Source organism: Schistocerca nitens, chromosome 3, assembly GCF_023898315.1.
Source record: "Schistocerca nitens isolate TAMUIC-IGC-003100 chromosome 3, iqSchNite1.1, whole genome shotgun sequence".
Lineage (NCBI taxonomy): Eukaryota > Metazoa > Arthropoda > Insecta > Orthoptera > Acrididae > Schistocerca > Schistocerca nitens.
Genome location: NC_064616.1, coordinates 585,156,786 through 585,175,101, shown reverse-complemented (window position 1 = coordinate 585,175,101; position 18,316 = coordinate 585,156,786). Strand labels below are relative to the sequence as shown.

Sequence of the window (18,316 nt, the reverse complement as noted above, 5' to 3'; positions counted from 1 at the left end):
GTTTATCGTATCGCAACATTGCTGCTCGCGTTGGTCGAGATCCAATGACTGTTAGAAGAATATGGAATCGGTGGGTTCAGGAGGGTAATACGGAACGCCGTGCTGGATCCCAACGGCCTCGTATCACTAGCAGTCGAGATGACAGGCATCTTATCCGAATGACCGTAACGGATCGTGCTGCCACGTCTCGATCCATGAGTCAACAGATGGGACGTTTGCAAGACAACAACCATCTGCACGAACCGTTCGACGGCGTTTGCTGCAGCATGCACTATCAGCTCAGAGACCATGGCTGCGGTTACCCTTGACGCTGCATCACAGACAGGAGCGCCTGCGATGGTGTACTCAACGACGAACCTGGGTGCATGAATGGCAAAACGTCATTTTTTCAGATGAATCCTGGTTCTGTTTGTAGCATCATGATGGTCGCATCCGTGTTTGGCGACATCGCGGTGAACGCACATTGGAAGCGTGTATTCGTCATCGCCATACTGGCGTATCACCCGGCGTATGGTATGGGGTGCCATTGGTTACACGTCTCTGTCACCTCTTGTTCGCATTGACGGCACTTTGAACAGTGAACATTACATGTCAGATGTGTTACGACTCGTGGCTCTACTCTTCATTCGATCCCTGCTAAACTCTACATTTGAGCAGGATAATGCACGACCGCATGTTGCAGGTCCTGTACGGGCCTTTCTGGATACAGAAAATGTTCGACTGCTGCCCTGGCCATCACATTCTCCAGATCTCTCACCAACTGAAAACGTCTGGTCAATGGTTGCCGAGCAACCGGCCCGTCACAATACGCCAGTAAGTACTCTTGATGAACTGTGCAATCGTGTGGAAGCTGCTTGGGCAGCTGTACCTGTACACGCCATCCAAGCTCTGTTTGACTCAATCCCCAGGTGTATCAAGGCCGTTATTACAGCCAGAGGTGGTTTTTCTGGGTACTGATTTATCAGGATCTATGCACCCAAATTGCGTGAAAATGTAATCACATGTCAGTTCTAGTATAATATATTTGTCCAATGAATACCCGTTTATCATCTGCATTTCTTCTTGGTGTAGCAATTTTAATGACCAGTAGTGTACACTAGGAACGTCCTGCTCGAATGAAATTGTGTAGCTTTTCCGGCCAAATGTCGCAGCACTTAGGTATTTTTATTGAAGCTCGTTGTCTTATGATCTACCACAAATTTTACTACCACAAATTTTGCGTACACTTATCAAACTTAATAATTTTTTTCATAGTAGAGATTAGTATTGCTTGCATGCTCGTTGACGAAGAGGGAAAGAAGAAGAAAAAGAAGAAGAAAAGACAAAGTAAAAGATTTTGAATGTACAGAAACTACAACAAAAAATGGTGATGAATTACAGACTTAGTTAACGGATTGGGTGGAAGCGACAAGTCTCTTTCAGTATTATCGAATGACTGCCGAGAAATTTACATCTCTGCTTGACTTACTTTTGCTTGATCTAACCAGTCAAATCACGTCTTTCAGGAAGGTATTGTCATTCATGCTCATTACACAATTTTATTTTTCAGGAGGGATGAAATGTAACAGAGCAGAAAAAACTTCGAAATACTGGGCTATCATTACATGACGTGAGATACCTTAAAAATTCCCCGAGAATGAGAGGGGGGAGTATTCTTACATTTGACCGTGAGATTCTATTTAATGATTTATTTTCGTATGAAACCATGTAGAGTAAGTTGCAAGTTTGACAGTCAGAGCTGTAAGAAGATTTAACATTGAGATGAAAGTAATAACAATTCACTGGTTTATTTTCGGCAACAGCAACGCCCGTAAAGAAACATGTCATAAGAATAATATATGCAGACTTTTTTATGAATGTGATTATCATTATTCACACGATCTAAAAAAGAATTTAAAAATTTCATTCCCACCTCCAGTGATTTCCAGACTGAGATATCTGGAAGTATGGATTCAGTCCGCTTTCAGTCCTAGAACTTTTTTTGTCACTAAGAGCTCATTTCGTCTCTGACAATGATTTCGTGTTTGTGTGTGTGTGTGTGTGTGTGTGTGTAGAACGCAAAGATGAACTCTGGGGCTGAGTGCTGGTTAAACTGTAGGCTCGGAAAGGAAATCTAAAGGTCGCAGGGAGGCAGGGGCATACGCACTACTACAGCACTGTTGTGTCGGAAGTTGCAAACAGCGCAGAGATTGTGCAACAGTTAATTTAAAGGAAATGGATTTCAGGTTTTTATGTGTATTAAGCAGAGGTACATTATTGCGGCATGCCTGTACCTCAGCAGGCCGGTGTCGCCGAGCGGTTCTAGGCGCTTCAGTCTGGAACTGCGCGACCGCTACGGTCGCAGGTTCGAATCTTGCCCCGCGCATGGATGAGTGTGATGTCCTTAAGTTAGTTAGGTTTAAGTAGTTCTAAGTTCTAGGGGACTGATGGCCTCAGATATTAAGTCCCATAGTGCTCAGAGCCATTTGAACCATTTGAACCTGTACCTCATAGTGAGGCACTGTTTCTGGTTAGTATAGCTGCCCCCTATGAACGATGGATGTTGTGGGGATACGGTGCCTTGCGTGCCTCACCGATACCGATTGTCGCATCGTAGGGTAGGTGCAGCCCACAACGGAGGGAGAGGGGGGAGGGGCAGCCGGCGAAAGGCAAGACTAACCTATGGCCTATGGTTCCTAAAGAGAGACAGCAGACTTTTCAGTAGTTGCAAGAACAACAGTCTGTATGATTGACTGATACGGCCTTGCAGTTTTAGCCACAATGATGTTAATGTTGATCTGCTGATATTACGAACGGCTGAAAGCAAGGGGAAAGTAGAGCCGTTATTTTTCCGGAGGGCATGCGGAAGTACTGCATGGTTAAATGATGATGGCATCCGCTTCGGTAATATATTGTAGAGGAAAAATAGTCGTCGTCAGAAAAACGAAACAGGTGTTCTACTGGTCGGAACATGTAGTATTAGATCTCCTAATCGCGGATGAAGGTTCGCTAATTTAAAAAGGGAATTGGACAGAATGACGTTAGATATAGTTGGCGTTAATGGAGTGCGACGGCAGGAAGGACAAAGCTTCGGGTCATGTGAATACAGGGTTACAAATACAAAATAAACTTGGTGTTAACGCAGCAGTATGTCTAATAACGTGTTAGAAAATAGGAATGCAAATGAGCTACTATGAATGACATGGTGAACGCGTTGTAGCCAAAATAGACACGAAGCCACAATAATTCAAGTTTATATGAGTACTAACTCTGGAGATGAAGAAATTGAAATGATGTCTGTATTACCCAGATAGTTAAGGGATATGAAAATTTAATTGTGACGTGGGACTGTAATTCTGCCGTAGCAGAAGTAAGAGAAGGTAAAGTAGTAGGTGAATACGGACTGGGGGAAACGACAGTAAGAGGAAGTCGCCTGGTTGGATTTTGCACAGAGCATAATTTAATCACTGATAACTCTAGTTTTGAGAAACGTGAAAGAATGTTTTATACGTGAAAGAGACCTTCAAGGTACGGGAAGATTTCAGATATGTTATGTAATGGTAAGAAACAGATTTCGAAACCAGATTTGAAACTGAAAACTATTTCTATGGGCTGATGTGAACTCTGACCATAATTGTTTAGTTTGAACTTCAAATTAAAACTGAAGAAATTGCAAGCTGTAGAAAATTAAAGAGATGTGTCCAGGATAAATTGAAAAAAAAACTGAGTTGTTGAGAGTTTCAAAGGGAGCATTAGCAACGATGACGGAAAGAGGGGAAATAAATACAATTGAAGAAGAATAGTTAGGTTTGAGAGATGAAATAGTATTGAATGCAGCAGAGTATCAAATGGGCAAAGAAACTATGATCAGTAAAGACATTTGGATAACACGGGAGACACCGAATTTAACTGAAGAAAGGAGAAAATATTTAAATCCAGCTAGTGAATGGTCTTTTAGACGGCAGATAAACAGGCAAAATGGCTAAGCGCGTATGGCTAGTGGACAAATGCAAGGTTGTAGATGCCTGTACGACAATGAGGAAGATAGCTGCCACCTTTAGGAAAATTAAAGACACATTTGGAGAAGAGATAAACAGCTGTGTGGATATCAATAGCTCGGAAGGCAAGCTAATTCTAAGCAAAGACGGGAAAGTTGTAAGGTGGCAGGAATATACACAGTGGCTTTGCAGGGAGAATGAACTTGAAGACAATATTATGGAAACAGAAAAGGAAGTAGATGAAGATGAGAGGGGGGATACGATACTGGCAGGACAGTTTGGTAGAGCACTGAAAGACCCAAACCCAATCAAGTCCCCTGGAGTAGACAGTCTCTCCGAGTTATTGAAATCCTAGCGGTGACAAATTTATGTCAACTGCTGTACACGATATATGACACAAGTGAAATATCCTCAGACTTCAATGTGCTGTCAGGCGTTAATACTACCTAAACATGTTTAATAAATCATGGTTGCAAAGTCCTAATACGAATTATTTACAGAAGAATGGAAAGGCTGACCTAGAGGAAGATCATTTTGAGTGCCGAAGAAATGTAGGAACCTGAGAGGCAATACTGACAGTAAACTTATCTTAGAAGGTACGTTAAATAGAGACAAACCTACGTTTATAGGCTTTGTAGATATATAAAAAAACTTTTTAAAAAGTTGACTTGACTACGCTCTTCGAACTTCTGAAGGTAGCAAGGATAAAATACAGGAAGGGATAGGTTTTCTAAAATTTTTACAGAAATCGGACAACAGTTGCGAAAACCGAAAGACACTGGCACATAGCCTATCCTTGCGATATACACTCCTGGAAATTGAAATAAGAACACCGTGAATTCATTGTCCCAGGAAGGGGAAACTTTATTGACACATTCCTGGGGTCAGATACATCACATGATCACACTGACAGAACCACAGGCACATAGCCACAGGCAACAGAGCATGCACAATGTCGGCACTAGTACAGTGTATATCCACCTTTCGCAGCAATGCAGGCTGCTATTCTCCCATGGAGACGATCGTAGAGATGCTGGATGTAGTCCTGTGGAACGGCTTGCCATGCCATTTCCACCTGGCGCCTCAGTTGGACCAGCGTTCGTGCTGGACGTGCAGACCGCGTGAGACGACGCTTCATCCAGTCCCAAACGTGCTCAATGGGGGACAGATCCGGAGATCTTGCTGGCCAGGGTAGTTGACTTACACCTTCTAGAGCACGTTGGGTGGCACGGGATACATGCGGACGTGCATTGTCCTGTTGGAACAGCAAGTTCCCTTGCCGGTCTAGGAATGGTAGAACGATGGGTTCGATGACGGTTTGGATGTACCGTGCACTATTCAGTGTCCCCTCGACGATCACCAGTGGTGTACGGCCAGTGTAGGAGATGCTCCCCACACCATGATGCCGGGTGTTGGCCCTGTGTGCCTCGGTCGTATGCTAACGGTGTGCGGGACCGTAGCCCAGCTTCATGGAGACGGTTGCGAATGGTCCTCGCCGATACCCCAGGAGCAACAGTGTCCCTAATTTGCTGGGAAGTGGCGGTGCGGTCCCCTACGGCACTGCGTAGGATCCTACGGTCTTGGCGTGCATCCGTGCGTCGCTGTGGTCCGGTCCCAGGTCGACGGGCACGTGCACCTTCCGCCGACCACTGGCGACAACATCGATGTACTGTGGAGACCTCACGCCCCACGTGTTGAGCAATTCGGCGGTACGTCCACCCGGCCTCCCGCATGCCGACTATACGCCCTCGCTCAAAGTCCGTCAACTGCACATACGGTTCACGTCCACGCTGTCGCGGCATGCTACCAGTGTTAAAGCCTGCGATGGAGCTCCGTATGCCACGGCAAACTGGCTGACACTGACGGCGGCGGTGTACAAATGCTGCGCAGCTAGCGCCATTCGACGGCCAACACCGCGGTTCCTGGTGTGTCCGCTGTGCCGTGCGTGTGATCATTGCTTGTACAGCCCTCTCGCAGTGTCCGGAGCAAGTATGGTGGGTCTGACACACCGGTGTCAATGTGTTCTTTTTTCCATTTCCAGGAGTGTATATTCCAGTTTGAATTTAGTATTTCACTGCTGTTCATTTCAGGTTTTAACCAATTTGCTGTTCCTGATACTGTGTAACTGCTATTAACTTCAAGTAAGTAAAGACCTTACCATGGACGATCGTGTATTTCAGTAAAAACACATTAACATTTTCTTTTATCTATCTGCACGGCCGAAAGTTCTCCTCTGAGGGTAATATGGTTGATCTTTCTTCGATATCGGCAGGCATTTCATCATTGCTCTAAAGGGGGAGTCCCTCTCCAAATAACCACATATGCACGTCACACGTACTCTTCAATCCAATTTGCTGCTTCTTTCGTGTTGTGCACTTCTGATCTACTGAGGCCTGAAAATTCTCCACCCGAGAGCGGAAATCGAGCAGTTTGCATCCGAGAGCGTCGCAGAACCGCCTGACCCTCATTTTAGAGCTTCAACTCGACTCCAAGCCAGAGGACCACAACTGACTCTGGGTACGATCCTACAAATGGTGAGCCGTGATTGCACTTCGTATGCGATGCTGGCTGCCATCACCAATCGAGTTAATCGTTTAAGGCAATCAAGGATAGCCTCGAAACCTAGGCGGCAATCATCGTTCGTGGTGACATGAGCCACCATCCGCACGCGATAGCACCCAGTGCGTTCAATTGCTGCTGGAAAAGTCTCCTCCACATCTCGGGCGAGACCTCCCCGGAAACGTACCGAGTGGACAATGGCATTCTTTCCTGACATGTCTGATATTTCCCTGAGAGACTCCATTACCAGCATAATGTTGGAGGTCCCAATGACCAACAAACTCACCCTTCGCGAGTGTCCAGACTTATCAAGAAAATCGGCAGCTAATCCTACTGACAAGGTATTCCATGCTAGTTCAGATACGTTATCAACACAGGGCACCACGTCGTACCTGTTGCTATGGCCTAAGGGTGCAGCCATGCTACCAACTACTTACCAGTTTCACCTTCTTCCTAGAGATACGAGAACCCATCATTGACCACCAATCACCCTCAACTGAGGAAAAACTGTTCAGATTATGGGCATCGGAAGACTTACGGACATCTGGTTTTCCAGGGGTTTACAGCAGAACCAGACGTGTAGCAACCTTCGCCACTAGTGCCCCACAATTTCGTAGCTTAAAGTAGAAGCCTGAAACCTGTCGACCATGGCCAACTCTTGTCTAGTAAATAAAACCGCCTTTTCCTGCTGCCACTTAATTTATTTTTCCCAGACGCGTTTCGCCTTTTTCTTGTTGTAAGACATCATCAGTGGTGTCTATAACGATATAGTTTTCTTACTTTTAGATTATCAAACAGTTCGCATCGCGATTTTTATGTAAAAGAGTAATTACTTACGATTTGCTGATCTGCGTTTCCTCTCATATGGTGTGGAGGTCGCACTACTACTTTATTACCGACCTATAAGTTGAGTTCTGACCTTATTCACATTGTTCACCATGTTTCTCCTTCTTTTTAGTGGTGTTCTTTTGCCACTCGATATAATTATTTCTTCAGACACTGTGCTTTTAACAACGTAAATGTTGCAGCTCCATTACGTGTTTCCTCCGCTTTGGTGTTTACCTACATCTTGCCAATCTAACGAACTATATGTTCAAAACCAACTTCTATTCATGATGTTTATATAGTGTGTGTTTATGAGAGAGAGAATGAGCTGAAGTGAAGAGTGTTTTTTTTGTGTTGGGGGTGGCGGGGGTGGGTGGTTTGAATTGTATGGTGTTGAATATGAATCTACTAGCTGTTAGCGAGTGGTTGAAAGCTTTGGTGAGAGCTGATTTGACTTTTATTTTCAGTGTTCTGTGGAGGGGTTCGTGGATAAGTGAGTGTAAAGATTTTGGGTGGTATTATTATTATATTGGATGGTATTATTATATTAATCCTCTCTGGGAGCGTTATTCTATTATTTTATCTGTTAGTGCAAACAGTGAATTATTTGGCATATATACTTGATCATTCAGCGTTTCACTTTCTGCTTTGGTTTTCTGTATGTGGTAAATTTCTTGCAGGGTTAGAAGCGGTCAATTCTCCTTGTGTCCACACACAACAAACACAATAACTATCCATTTCCTACTAAGTAAAAAATTATATAAAATCACTAATAAATTTACTAAATTAATCAAGAAATGATAAAGGAAGAAGAACATAGTCTCAAAGGGCGCGGAAATAAAGTAAATAAAGTGGCACATCGCTTACAGTGGCGGAAAACTGAAGATTAACTCTCTAACGTCCCATCGACGATGGGATCTACCGAGACGTACCACAGGCTCGGTTTGGGCAATGACGAGGAAGGATAAGCCATCGTTCTCAAAGGTGAGCATCTATACATACCACCGCTTTGTGCTCTTAACCCATTACCTAATCAACCAACTAATAAAGGTGTAGGAAATTGTCACCCTGCTTGTTCTTTCTTTGGGTAATATTTTCCAGGTATTTTTCTCGATTTTTCTCACGTTCAATCGTTCCTTCATATTTTATGTTGACTAATTACAACATTCTGCTGTAACAGTACCTCTCAATTAACGGCGTCCCCACATCTACTGAATTTAAAGTAAGTATTTTATTTGTGTAATTTTTACCATTTTCTACACTTCTGTAGTCCGCAAGATCTTGCCACCACTCTCAACTCATTGAGTCAGACTGGCGTATTATGTTCTTTGTATCACTATCCGTAAGTAATGCGCAATATGTCATTGCCATTCGATAATGAACTTTATACAATGCTCAGCCGATGGATAACCATTGCATGAATTCCCGTATTTTGTTCTACCAAGCGGTAAGCTTCCGTGGATGAAACAGAGGTGTTCCGCTTTAAAGATAAGCAATTGTGATTTTTAAGTAGTAATATGCTTTATTCTTAGATATAATTTATTTCTAAAATTTGTAACATCTTCGAAAAAAAAATGTTGTTACACATTTGTGAGCAAAAATGTTACATTACTGCCTTTGATGACCTCTTCGGTAATACAAGACGAATTTTCTTCAATTTTGTGAGGTACAAGCAATATCCATAGGTTATCACTATTATTTATTGAAAAAATTCGTTTCAAGGCATAAAATAATACCATTCTCAAACTTTTTCTCCTAAATGGAAAAAAATTGCTATACCAGATGCTTAGAATATATGCCTCGGAACGAGTTGTCAATAATTTGTTCCATGTAATTTAACGAGTGATTGCTAAAATATCGTTGGAAATGCACCTACGCATAATCAAGACAAAATGCTACGGAAATGACTTTTAAAGATCTGATAGCGAATTTTTGACCTTTTCTTTACAATTACGTAGCATCTTAAGAATACCCGCAACCTGCCGCAGGGATTCAGCTGTTACATCACCTGTTTCGCACAAATCCATATCGCTATTTGGGAATTGTTTCACGTTATTTGAAATACTCCACAAGTTTTGCCATTAATTTAGTCAGTAAACAAGTAATTTACGAATTTGTTGCTAGTTATGGATATTACTTGTATTCCCTGTCTTAAGCAGTCACTTTAGGCCTGAACAAAAATGTTCACACTTAAAATTTTCTGTGACACTTTTCTTGTTTTATGATTCTTGCAGTTCTGCGCAGTAGTTTACATACACATGAAATATCACTGTTTTTCTTTGTGGTTAAAGTTTTTTGTCTGTTTTTCAGTATTTCGTTCGATCCCTGCGATGGTCTGTTCCGTTCGTTTCTTGATTCATAGTGGAATGAAGAATAAATCTCTACCTGTACTTCATTTACTGATTCCCTACCAAGTACTTTAAAACCTTACTAATAAACTCTCAATAAAATAACGAAAAGGGACAAGAATCGTTGGAAACAAAAATTTCATTACGCTGTGAAATGATACTTTGAAACGCTCCCAATCATCGTGCCGGAAGCGAAATGAATCGCCAGCTGCAAAAGTGTGTCCGAGGTCTAACATCGCACAAATTCCACCATAACTTCACAAAGTCCCCACATCACACATTCTTCTTTTCGCCGCAGTAAGCTTTTCGGTAGAAGTCGTAGAAGAGGACGAACATAAAGGCGTTCTGTGGCACGACGATGTAGCCGACCCACTGCGGGTACCCGCAGTCCCGGAACAGTAGCTGCGACGCATGCACCGTGATCATCATGAACTGCGTCTGCAACAAGCCACCATCACTTACAGTACTGCATGCACACGTGGCACGGGAGTCACGCACTCTTTGAGATTCAGTCACTGCAAACATCAACAGTTATTTAAATAAACATTAATTTTTAATATAAGACGTTTTTAATTAGAACTAAAAAGTATAAAATGACTTTTTCTAGCCCTATACAAATTTCTAAAGCCATACAGATAACCATGAAAATTTATGCTTCTGAATTTTTAATAGCTATGAGCTAATTATTCATCCATAAATTATGTACTGCATGAGCCCCTCGTCTTTCGTTCTACATCTTGCAAGTATTGTCAGACCTATTAAAAATTCACAAGGACAAATTTTCAGGAGTATCTGTGCGGGGTTAGTAACTTGTGCGGGGCTAGAAGAAATTATTTTATACTTTTTAGTCCAGTTTAAATCCGTGTTATATAAAAAATTATTTTTATTTACATAAATATTTTTTACTTTTTAGTCTTGTGTGTGTGTGAAATTTTTCAATGGATTTTAAACATTTTAATGCCATATTGTATATTAGCTTTTTATGTGTGGCTTCATATTTGTCTATTTGTATGGGTATGTCATATATTGCGCATATCTGCTCCTGTCCTTGTCTCTGTCCATCTCCTCTTTCTCCCTCTCTCTGCTCAGCTGTGCCCATTCACGCGCATACCGTCTGAAACGCATTGTGACACTACACTACTTCGGTCCTGCAGGGCAACTGAGATGTCAGCTGTTACCAAACTTTCTCACCCCCAATCAACTCCTACAGGATAGACCGACAAGAGGGTGAATTAATATTCCATTTTCATGCTGTTCTCAGATATGTTCTAAATTCCAAGACTCCAGCTTTTCAGGAGCTTAGTTTAAAATTAATTGCAAAATTTTTACCAAACAGACAGATAAGCAAGAAAGCAGCCAAATAAAAACATGATAAAAGGGAGCGAAAAAAGACCAGAGTTTAATAACTGTTTTCGACGAGATTATTAGAAGCTAGCTTAGTTGTACAAGGATTGGGAATGAAGCAGTAGTGTACTTTTTCGGGAAACATCAGACATGGAAGCGAAACTTCAGAAAATAATAACTACGTGGAAGGAACGTTTAGTGAACGAAATATGCATCATATACTCTCAGAAATGGAGCAGGTTGTTGTGCATGACACGTAAAAAGGTAGAGTTTAACATTTCTTCGACGTCGAGATTAGTTAGAGTGAGAGTTGCATTGCTGTGCTTGAGAGACTGAAGTCATATTTGAGAAATTCTGGATGCAGATTCCCATCCTGCATCGAGCTTTCGGTTTTCAGTGGTTTCCCTCGCTCACGAAAGCTGGAATGAGTCTTCAGAAATAAAGTTGCAACTGACTTTCCCCATCCTTAACAGATCCGCTCTTGTGCTGCGTATATAATGATCTCGGCATCGACGGGACGTGAAACACTATCCTCGCTTCCTTATTTAGAGGTCGTTAGAAGCAGGGAGATAGCTCAGTATCGATGAGATGTCTGCCATTCCGAGTAGTCGTCACATTTTCGATCAAGATCGGATAAGTTATTTTATCTTCAGTTCAGTGCCATTAGATGCCCATATAGATCGCGCTATAACATGCCATTACACGCCAGCGCAAAACCCTCAAGATTGACGAAGTTTCACAGAAGCTCTAACTGTAGCGCAAACTTCAATGCGAGATGCTTTTAATACTTTCCACAACGAAACTCTGTCTCGAACCCTGGCAGAAAATCCAAAGAGATTCTGGTCGTATATAAAGGACACCAGCGGAAAGACGTAATCAATACCTTCACTGCGCGATAACGTTGATGACAGAGCCACTAAAGGAGGGTTACTAAATACGGTTCTCTGAAATTCCTTCACCAAAGAAGATGATATAAATATTCCACAAGGTGTTTTTCGTTGCGACGGGATATTCTCATGAAATTTCAATCACCAATGTTCTCCTCAGAATGTGAAAATATTTTGTTGGCGTCCGGATACATAGGGGAAGAATGATCATCATAATAAAATAAGAGAAATCAGAGCTCACACAGAAAGATATGAGTGTTCGTTTTTCCCGCGTGCTGTTCGAGTGTGGAACAGCAGAGAAATAGCTTGAAGGTGGTTCGATCAACCGTCTGCCAGGCACTTAATTGTGAATTTCAGAGTAATCACGAAGATGTAGATGTAGATGTAGATATGAGCATACATGTACAGATGCGTAATTCTCAATATGCAGGCCTTGTTGTCATTCTAGTTCGCACTTTTTATTTTACGTGTGTGGCGAGCTTCAACATTGGCTTGGTACGGTGATTCATATCGGACAATTTACATACTGTTGATGACTACACATCACTTTTTTTGGCACCTCTACAGCCTTCTCTATAAAGGTCAGGTGGTGGAATTAGTCATGTAGAGTCGATTACTATTTGTAGCTATATGAATAATACACCCTATCTAACAGCACCATAAATTTCACTCTGCTTTGATGATTCTTTTGGTCTTTCTCAGTTTCCAAAAATACGTTGGTACATCGCTACTGACTCTGATACCATGCACCCAATGCTGAACAACAACAACAATCAATGTACATTGGAGGTTGTTGTAATATAGTGATGCAACTATCGAAGGCGTACTCTTGGAATGGCTGTTGGTCTATGTACGAAGTGACTCTTACTGAAGTAGGCCCAAAAAGTATTAGTAGTGCATCAAGTATTAAATGTTTGATTTTCCCCTTTTCAACGATAACAGGTGTTATATACACTGACTATGACAAAAGATAATGGAAGAGAGCATTTTTCTTCAGTAGTATTGAGTCGACGTTGCATGTGTTTTTCTGTATATTACATACAAAAGGGATCGCCTTTTTAATTTAGTCTCGTTAGAACGCGCCATGTGAAAATTGTTGATATAAACCGCAGTTCACACATTAAAAAATAAATAAATAAATAAATAAATAAGACAAACTATAAGCCGCCATGACGTCCACAACGTTATACTTTGTTACTACTGATTCCACCTTCAGAGTACGTTTATAGGACTGTGCAGGCTATAAATTCCAAGGGACTGAAAGACATAGGAAAAAGATCGCGAACAATGAATCACTGAATCTGTAATTCCGATACTATTAGGTGGATTAATAATACGCATATTTAGAAGGATGAAGATGGTAGATATGTTTTATAGCCATTTAAAGATACAAAAATGCTCTAAAAATTGCGAAATAGGTACAGAATGATCAGTCATGTTAGGAACGTTCATAGCTATTACTTAAATGTACAATGATTTTACAAAAAATGTGCAATTTCAAATTGTCTTACCATTTGTAGCTGAGTGATATGTTTCTTCCACCAAATTGACTTCTTGTACTCAGGGTTGACAATAGTCATCAGGTAGTAAGTGTACATTATGACATGTACGAAGGTGTTCAAGAAACCCACGAAAGTGCCATGTCCTCCTGAAACAAGATTCATATAGTTGTTAAACTGTAAAAGAAAGACTTACATATTGACATTTCAGAAAACTTGGCTCGTTGGCTAGGTGGATAAGTTTCGTTCTAGAGATCCGAAGTTTGGGTGTTCAGTACTAGACTGCGCCAAGAGAACAAGAAGAAGAAACAGAATAACACAAGTCATTGGCGTGCATTCCGTTTGTCGGAAAAACCTCAAGAAAAATCGATAAAATCCTGGGGAAACACAATGTGAAATGTGTATTCCGACCCCCTGCAAAAACCTTGACTCTACTGGATTCAGTGAAAGATGACCTAGGCCTTCGAAAACCAGGCGTTTATCAAATTCCCTGTCAGTGCGGAAAATCATACATTGGGGAGACAGTCCGCACTGTAGAAGAGAGGTGCCGTGAACACACACGCCGTACCGAATTACGCCAGGCCACTAAATCAGCCGTGGCTGACCATTGTATAAAGACTGGCCATACTATGGACTATCAAAAAACAAAAATACTCCATCAATCCTCCTACTTCTGGGAATGCGTTACTAAAGAGACCATCGAAATCCGACTACAGGACGATCTAATTAATTAAGACAGCGGCCTCGAACTTAGTCACGCTCGGAACCCTGCACTCAGCCTGGAGAGAAAGATGCGGTCCCAGAGATCGAGGACCGCCCCCGACGGCGGCAGCATGGAGACTGCAGACCCCAGTTCAGACCCAGGCGCCGCTTCCCACACCACTTCCAGTACCCGTCGCGCCGGCCTCACCGAAGACACCAGAAGAGGAACGGTGGAGGGGGTAACAGCTAGTGTATATAGGGCGCCGAGAGGAACAGCACAGCATTCGTCAGGGACCACCTGAAGATGGCAGCGTGTACGTCTGCCGAAATATTGTGGAGAAATTACGACGCTACCCGGTCGGATACCCGAGAACTGTTCAAATTCAGTACTTATATCCATTCAAGATTTTGTGTCAACAATTGTTGCTTTTACGTCTGGCAATGATCTGCTATTGTCCAAAGTGTCAAGATAAACCATGGTTCGGAGTCCACGTTAATCTGTAGGCCACCATACAAGTGTATGGTTATGTTAGTTCAAATGTCGGATGAAATCAACTTTCGGACTGCTGACAGCTGTAACTCTAAACCATAAAATACAGTCTGCATTTCACTAGGATTTATGACCAATACACCAGAAAATTAATAAATACCGGAACATTTATAAAGAGCAAATATCCAAGAGTATGGAAAATGTGTCACAGAATTACGATATCTTATTTAAGCGTACAAATACTAGGCTTTAAAAGAAAAGGGGACAGACGTAGCAGTTCCTGCAAAATATTAAGTACACTTCTAAAACACAATCAGTGAGTTAGTTTAGCATACTTAAACGTCAGAAACATCGTAGCATAGAAATCTTTCCTGGGAGCTCCTAAAACACCATTACGACACTGGTGTGCCAGTCCTAATAACGAAAGTAACTTTTGCATTATGTTTCATTGCCAAATAACATTGCTCTTTGAAAGTTCGGTCATAGATACAAAGAACTAATACAGTATAGTACAGAAGGTAACTGAAGGAAATATGCAGTAAGACGAACGGAAATCACACATTTGTTGTTGTTGTTGTCATCAGTCCTGAGACTGGTCTGATGCAGCTGTCACAGTAAAGCTGCATGCCCTCGGGAAAAATTACGGCCTGTAGTTTCCCCTTGCTTTCAGCCGTTCGCAGTACCAGCACAGCAAGGCCGTTTTGGTTATTGTTACAAGGCCAGATCAGTCAATCATCCAGACTGTTGCCCTTGCAACTACTGAAAAGGCTGCTGCCCCTCTTCAGGAACCACACGTTTGTCTGGCCTCTCAACAGATACCCCTCCGTTGTGATTGCACCTACGGTACGGCTATCTGTATCGCTGGCCACAAGGTTGGATTAGGAGTTGTGGTAGGGCGTTCCGTTCCACCCCCAGCGCAGTTGCTCTATCGAACACGCTAGCTTTGGTGGTCCAGTAGGAGGAGCTCCATTCGGCGAATGGACTAGCCTGGCCGTTCCCCTGAGCTAAATCCCATTGAGCATATGTGGGATGTATTCTGGAGGCATATTGAAGCACTTGTACATGCACCAATGACCATCCAACAGCTTCAAAGCTGTCACTTTTAATGACCAAATTACATATGACCCGTTCAATTGATACTTTTTACTTTAAGGACCGTCTGACTACAACTGAATGAAGCACAATTTTCGTGCCATACTCGTTTCGCCTTTATTCTTGCAAGGCATCTTCAGTGACCTGGAATATGTACGTATTTTTAATATTTAGTTTACCTTTTGGAGCAATGTACCTATAGGTCTGGTGGCTGGTTTTTGCTATGATGTAGTAATATATAAAATAAACAACCATGACAAATACCTTATACAAATGCAAGAAAACGTCCACATTTAGAAAGCCATCGCTGAAAACAAACATGTGATAAACGAGCAAACACCCATCAGCACAGGCTCCCTACTACATTTAATAAAAGAAGTGGCAAGATAAAATCGTCCCTCCCACACATGCAGCCACAAAAAAAAAGAAGCATACCAAAATAAATATTATTTCACACACACACACACACACACACACACACATACATACACATATCTTTGGGATGTTAGCTCGCAGGTGTGTGCAGCTGGACTGATATGAGACTCTTGATTCGTCTAGATACGACTCTGACAGGTGACATGTACATAGGCATCCTGTCTGATGACCTGCATCCGTTCATGTCCATTGTCGGTCGGTCTTTAGGCAGCTAGGAGGTGAAACGACTTAGAAAATTTCGCGTTGTGTGGTATCGCGGGACAGTCTCTGAGCGGCGAGCAGCGGCGCGCCTGGTGTGAACTCTAACTTTTTGCGTAGATATCTTGCATTTCGCGATGAGATTGTGAATGATCGAACTGTGTCAAATGGATATGCACTCGAGTGTAACAGTAACTCTAAATACGACCACTTTCGCTATAGTTTGCTTTCTGAATAAACATCATTCTAACTAAATCGCAACTGTGTGGCCTACATCATTTATGGGTCGTTAATTTAGTTCCCGATATTATTATTACTGCTATTACATGTTACGTTAATTTTGTATGTCGCAAACTTGCCATCAGCCAGACAATTTAACCAAAGGGTCGCAAGTGTCTAATTTAGGGCGTGTAATGCGACACGCGCGGTTCAACCCCTACACGAGTTTGAGGCAAGACATTTCGACGAAAAGGAACCGCATGCGAGCCCGAACATCTTTGGGATGTTAGCTCGCAGGTGTGTGCAGTTGGAGTGATATGAGACTCCTGATTCGTCTAGGTACGACTCTCACAGGTGACATGTACATAGGCATCCTGTCTGATCACCTCCATCCGTTCATGCCCATTGTGCATTCCGACGGACTTGGGCAATTACAGCAGGACAATGCAACACCCCACAAGTCCAGAACTACTCCAAGAACACTCTCCTGAGTTTAAACACTTCCGCCGGCCACCAAACTCCCCAGACATAACATTATTGAGTATATCTGGGATGCCTTGCACAGTGCTGTTCAGAAGAGATCACCACTTCCTCGTACTCTTACGGATTTATGGACAGCCCTGCAGGATTCATGGTGTCAGTTCCCTCCGTCTCCGTCTCAGACATTAGTCGAGTCCATGGCACTTCTGCGTACCTGTGGGGAACCTACACGAATTAGGTAGGTCTACCAATTTCTTTGGCTCTTCAGTGTACTTATATGTGTATTGACGGCATGCACTTTTGCTTTTGTACCAGTAACACAATGACCTACTTCCGCATTTTCTCTGCTACATCGGCTACACTTAGTCCTTGCCCGTGAACTACTGAGGGAGTTTGGCTTTGCCAATGAACATTGAGGGCGTGGTCGCATTACTTGGACAGACTAGCTTTCGAAAGGAGGAAGGAGTAGTCAGAGGGTAGAAGTCCGGTGGAGTGTGTTTGTTGTTGTTGCGAGCATGCAGACCGTGTTGGCCAGAAAGTAGTCATGAGAAATTTTATGTAATGGCCAGACTGTTGTCTGATGTATTTTGTTTTATCACTGCTGTGTTTAGAAGGCGTGACACTGGTAAGAAGTGATAATGAGCTTCGCTGCATTAAGATGCACTCAAAAGAAGAAAGAGAGCTATGCGTAAGTGCAGTAGTAAGTTCGTATAGAGGACGTGAGAACAACATGCGTATATCGCTCCTCTTATTTGTCTGCTCAGCAACACAAGGTAATTTATACTTTTTCTTTACGACTTTGCGTGTTACATTGGAGTTTTGCAGTTGCTTAGGTTTTCTTGTCAAATGTGTAGCAGTCTGGCACACATGGCTACGATGAGCTTGTGGTGGATCTTGCTCTGTTTATGAACTGAATTTACACTGATGAGCCGAAGCATTAAGACCACTGCCCACCGCGACGTTGTATGTCGACTGGTGGCTTTTTGGCGTGATGCGGTAGAAAAAGTATGTAAGCGGAACAGGCACGGATGAGGGTTCGCCCTACCGAAGATATGGGGTGCTAATGGGGAAATCCATTGAGATAAGTGACTTTGGCAAACGGCTGCAGATTATTATTACGCAGAGCTGTGAACGAGTCTCTGGAAAACGGCGAAGCTGGTCGAATGTTCACGTGCTACTGTCGTGAGCATCTACGGGAAGAGGTAGCAGGACAGTGAAACTACACCTAGGTGCTAAATGGTTGGACGTCCACAACTCTTCA

At 42.5% G+C, this 18,316-nt stretch overlaps 1 protein-coding gene across 1 annotated transcript in view; it reads right to left on the bottom strand.

Moving 5' to 3' along the window:
• Positions 1–8,973: 8,973 nt before the first annotated feature.
• Positions 8,974–18,316, bottom strand: part of LOC126249667 (elongation of very long chain fatty acids protein AAEL008004-like) — a 139,227-nt gene continuing 129,884 nt past the window's right edge. The window contains exons 8-9 of the mRNA XM_049951348.1: positions 13,452–13,588; positions 8,974–10,147 (exon numbers count right to left, since the gene is read on the bottom strand). Of these exons, the coding sequence (XP_049807305.1) occupies positions 9,983–10,147; positions 13,452–13,588 (302 nt within the window). The 3' untranslated portion in view covers positions 8,974–9,982. The remainder of the gene's footprint in view (positions 10,148–13,451; positions 13,589–18,316) is intronic.